The sequence below is a fragment of the Theropithecus gelada genome, chromosome 2 (genome assembly GCF_003255815.1).
Source record: "Theropithecus gelada isolate Dixy chromosome 2, Tgel_1.0, whole genome shotgun sequence".
NCBI lineage: Eukaryota > Metazoa > Chordata > Mammalia > Primates > Cercopithecidae > Theropithecus > Theropithecus gelada.
In genome coordinates this window covers 183,831,120-183,836,402 of record NC_037669.1, presented here as the reverse complement: position 1 = coordinate 183,836,402, position 5,283 = coordinate 183,831,120, and the positions used below count along the sequence as shown (strand labels likewise).

General features: G+C 43.5%; 1 protein-coding gene across 1 annotated transcript; it reads right to left on the bottom strand.

The window, feature by feature from the left end:
• Positions 1-477: 477 nt before the first annotated feature.
• RTP4 (receptor transporter protein 4) lies at positions 478-4,199 on the bottom strand. The gene is made up of 2 exons (XM_025376744.1): positions 3,931-4,199; positions 478-1,759 (listed from the first exon to the last, which is right to left on the bottom strand). Exons 1-2 carry the CDS (start codon positions 4,083-4,085, stop codon positions 1,171-1,173), a joined length of 744 nt encoding a protein of 247 aa, XP_025232529.1. The 5' UTR covers positions 4,086-4,199; the 3' UTR covers positions 478-1,170.
• Positions 4,200-5,283: the final 1,084 nt, after the last annotated feature.

Genomic DNA, 5,283 nt, shown 5'->3' with positions numbered 1-5,283 from the left:
AAGTGCAGGGGATCAGCAGAGGTTGAAGATGACTCTGAGGTAATAAGCTTGGGTGACTCGGGGGATTTAAAACGGGAAAGTCAGAGGTGTTTTGAGCTTGGCTTTAAACATGACAGCCACACAGAAATGCCTAGCAGGCCGATGAAAATAGGGGGTGAAGGATGCATCAGAGGATCTCAGGATTGGCAAGTTCTTCTGTGATTCCCAATCCAGTGCTGAAAGAAGTGAGAATATGATATCTCCAAGGATCATCAAATCAAAGGGAATCTCTTTGAGATGGAGATATTTGAGTGCGTTTAAGTAGGGGAGAAAGAAGAACAAGAGGAGATGGGGCTGACTGGTATTTCTAATATATAAAGTGCTCTTTTTTCCATCAAAACTGAAGCACACCTAAAACATAATTCCCTGATTCATACTGTAATATTGATAACTATATTCATTTCTTACTGCTTCTCTAATAAATTACCACAAACTTCGTGCATTAAAACAAGACAAGTTTAAGTGCAAGCACTTCTGAAGGCCAGATGTCCAAAATCAGTGTCACTGGGCTAAAGCCACGTGCAGGCAGGGCTGGTTCCTTCGGGAGACTCCAGGGGACAATTTGTTTCTTTGTCCTTTTGGGTTTCTAAAAGCTGCCTGTACTCTTTGGCCTGTGGCCTCTTCCTCCAGCTTCAAAGCACTTCAACCGCTTGTTCCATTGACAGATCTTTTTCTGATTTTGAGCTTCTTGCCTCCCTGTTATAAAATCCTGGTTCTTATCCACCTGGACAATATGAAATAATCTACCTACTTCAGGGTCCTTAATTACATCCGCAAAGTCCATTCTGCCATGTAAAGTAACATGTTTATAGGTTCTGGGGATTAAGATGTGCATATGTTGGGAGAGACCATTATTCAGCCTCCCACACTTTCTGAGCTATGTTGATATCACTGAATGACTTAGTGAATGAATGATTGAAGACTTTTTAGCAATTCGACAATGTTTATTACTAAATTTATTATGTGTTTGGTCATGTTTTACACTGTTTTCAGAGGATAACTAGGAAACCGGTGTTTATTCTACAAACCTGATGCTGCTTGGTCTCAAAGCGAATTCTCAGTTATATCAAAATGGCAGCCAGTTCATTGATTACCATGGAATTAAAACAAGAGAAGGTGGCAAGCCTATTTTCATGATTCTGATGTAAAGCATTTGACTATAATAAATACAAGCAGCAAAACAAAGACACAGATGTTCAATGGATCTGGGTCTCGACTGGGCCCTAATTTCTCATACCCTCTCCCCTTAGCCTCTTTTGTCTCAGCTGACTGGTTCTTGCCTTGGTTTGGGATGTATGCAGCACCAATTCCAGGTGAGGAATTCGCAGTCTTTAGGTGGGAGAGTGGGGATTTGGATGGCTTTGTCATGTAGCTTTTTAAGCCCTGCCCACAGATGCCCAGAGTGCATGCCTCACAATTGGCTGTGTCATGGGATCCTTCCAGGGCCACTTCCAGGATTACTGGCATTTCTGGAGACTTCCTCGTGCCATTTCCATAGTATTTCTTCAGTATATGCTGCACCAGGTTGCTCAGAATCCTCGTGGTGCTATCCGAGGAGAACTCAGGCATCTCATATTGGGACCAGGAGCACTTCTGGCACCTTTGGCCAAAGAGCCTCATACGCACCTGGCCCTGAGATGTCCAGTGCTCCCAGGACGTGTGGCACAGAATCTGCACCTGGGCGGAAGCCCAGCTTCGCTGGCAGGAAGAACACCGGAACCTGCAGTTAGAAGGAAGATGCCCATTATGCCTTCATCTGGTTGTTAACCTGAGGGAAAATGGTCCTAGCCCCTGTCTCTAAGACTCTTTTCCATTTGAAAAAAAAATTCATGTGATTTAAATTGTCCCAGTCATTGATAAACAGGAACAAGAAGGATTAAGTTTCAGATAATACTGAGTAGCCACCCATATGTTATACCAAGTCTACCTCTTTGGTAGTAAAACATCTCCAGATGCCTCTGAGGGAAAATCATGTCTGCCATCTTCCAGAGAAACTTGTTCCTAATTTTGGTCATAGAAAGCTTTGGTAAAGTATCTATTTTGAGGCATACACTATAAATGGTGTTTTACAATTTTATCTCATTTCATCTGTGAAGTAAACACTATTAAACCCAATATCCAGATAAGGAAACTGAGTCATGAAAAGGATACACAACCTGCTTAAGGACACACAGGGTAAATGTTAGAGGCATGTTGCTAATCCCAGGCCATCTGAAATTAATCTTGTTTACCTGCTGTAACACGTTGCCTCTGATGAATAGTGTAGCTAATCTCTCACACCTGGAGAAAGAGCCTGCCTCCCTCATACCTAGGTTGAAGATCCAAGTCCACAGTTTACATCAGGAAGACCTTGGGCAAAGTTCTTCCCTTCTATAGCCCTCATTGCTTGAATCCATAGAAAAAAAATTCAAGGGTTATACTAGCAGCATCAAATGAGATGATGTGTGTGAAAACACTTTGTAAACTACAAAATGGTTTTCAAAAGCTGATTGATATTTTCCAAAATACACTGGTAGGTTGCTTTTCCGATCTCAAAATGACAATCAAATCAATTCATCCCAACAGGAGAAATACTTTCTTTCTGTTTGGAGCAGTGCCAAAATGTTGTAAGACATCATGAGTCCCTCAAAAAGCTTTGGTTGGTGTGGAAAGAAACATTTACACAGTTGCCTGGATTAGAAGGCAGGGCAAAATGACTGCTATATGGGCTCTGACAAGTGACTTGAGGACTATTCTGGAGAGGTTTGGGAGGCTTTATTTAAACAACAGATTCTGCAGCTAAAAACAAGCATATACTGTATTTGATACAATATATGATAATACATACATTATGTATAAATTTATTCTGAAATACATAGTATATATGTATATATAATTATATATCATTTGTGTATACATACACATATATATTTTATCTTATCCCATTATCCTATAGGAATGTATAAGAAGGAATACTTACTCTGCCTAGGAGAACCAGAGAATGCTTTTAGGAGGAGGAGGCACTAGAGCGGGCCTTGGAGGATAAGCAGGGAGGGGTGAGGGGAGGGTCTGCTGAACAAGTAGAACTCCATGAACAAGGGTGTGGAAGTCTGAAAATGCATGGCATGGCTAATAGTCCATAAGGAATGGAAAAGGCCATACCTGAGGCAGGATGGGGCAGGCAGGTAAGCTGAGTAATAGGTCAGATGAAAACTAGACTGAAGGTCCTGTGTGTCATTTAAAAATAAATTTGATTGTCCAGGTCAGCAATTCTCACCCCCCTAACATGGGCAAGGAAACTGGTTCCTGCAATCTGGAGGCTTGCTGGGGGTTAAAGAGGGAAGTGCTGAGTAAGGGAGGAGTATTACTTTGTTACTCCACGAACTGGGTTTTAGATTTAGTTTTTGCAACATCATTCTCTCCTGTTATCCCCAGGCCCTCAGTAAAGCAATGTGCAGAGTAATTGCTTGATCTTAGCCAATTCTTAGGATATTTAAAAAAAAAAAAAATGACTCCGTCCCAGGCTTGTACTGAGCAGGGCCAAGTCTTGGAGAGCTGCTACTGCTGGGGGAAGCTGGTCGGGACTGCTGGGGAGACTGCAAAAGACTCTGGAACAAATGAGGTGGCGAGAAAATAGGAGGGCAGATTTACGGAACAGGGGGCCTTCTCCAGGGTTTTCCAGAAGTATTTATGGAGGGAAACCTAGTAAAAGAAGAAACTTCCTGCAGTTAAACAAAATGGAGGTTTGGAGTCGTCTTATCATTTAGACCCTAAAGAGTACTATGACCACAATAGGATGGAGACGCTGGTGACATTTACTGCTTCAACAAGCTCTCAGAGGAATAAATCATGCTAAGCTGAGCCTGAGCCCCTGTTCTTAGAAGGGCTATGGCCTGGGAAACCCACACTCACCAGCCAAATGCTCTCTGTTGGTATTGCTTCCACCCTTGAGCCAGGCAGTCTAGCTGAAGGTTTCCATCCAACTTCAGTGTCCATTTGGCCCAGGGTTTTGCCTCTTGGATTAGTTCTTGAAATGTCTGCTCCCAAGTCCAGATATCTACAACCATTTTTTCTCTCTGAAGCTCAGAGAGCACCTTTCAGGTTTGCTTGTTTCTCAGGAAGAGACAAACAGTTTCAGTTTCGGTGTTCAGTTCAGTTTCTGTTTGTTTCCGTGTGTGGACAGGAACTGTTTTATTTAACTTTCATTTTAGACTGTCTGGGGACACAGAACAAGTCTTTGTTCTGAAGACAGAGAGCAGCAGAACTTTGTTAGCTAATAGGCCTTGCTGAGAGAGAGAGCTCTGTTCTAGATTCTGGGGTCACATATAAATTCGCTTTTATTTTATTTCTCTCATTTTTTATAATAGGCAAAGCACTATTTTGGCACTGGGATAAAAGAGAATCCTGTGGCTCAGAAACGGTTCCTACCCCACAGACGCTCACACCCTGGTGGCGGAGACAGGCGGTTTTTAGGAGCAGAATAAGGGAGCACGAGTTTCACGCTCATCTCATGCACCTGATGAATCCTCGCCAGTCCCCCGAGGTTGGATTATTCTTGGAATTTTGCAGGTTAGCTGCACAGAGAGCTGCGGTACTTTGTCCAAAGACCCTCAGTTAATGAGCAGTAGAAGTGAGACTTGAACCCGGGTCTGTGTGACTCCAAACCCGCCATGTTTCCACCCACCTCACTCCCTGAAGAGAAGCTGAGAATGGCATTTCAGGTTCCAGGCTGGCACACTGGAGCCAGTGTCAGAGGAACCCAAGGGAGATTTCCTGGGTCCTGAGGCAAGAGGTCAGCTGCAGGAAGCGGTTATCAAACTCTGCCCTTTACTCTGTAAATGATCTGGAAGGGCAAATACACACAGGTGTGGGGGCCATCTTTCAGTGGTAGGATACAGAGAGTTCCCATTTTGGGGTGAGGGATTGAGACCAGATGACCTTTAAAGACACTTGTAAGTCTAAAATGCGGAGATTCCAGAGAGTAAGCTTTGTCCTCCTGGGGCTTAAGTTCAAACAGGGGAGACAGGACAAGCAGGGTGCTTAGGTCTTTAGAAGCCCCGCTATGGCTTCTATGTCTGAGACAGGATCAGCCTCAGTCTTCCTGGGTTTTCTAGGCTTCCATGTGCCCTGTCAGGGACTCAGAAACACCCTCTCTCTTTCCTTCCCTTCCTGGATACCTATGTCTATACACATGATACAGGAAGCTCTAGGAACTCGGAACTGGATCCACAGGATATTAGAGTTGGGAAAACCCTTAGAAATCAA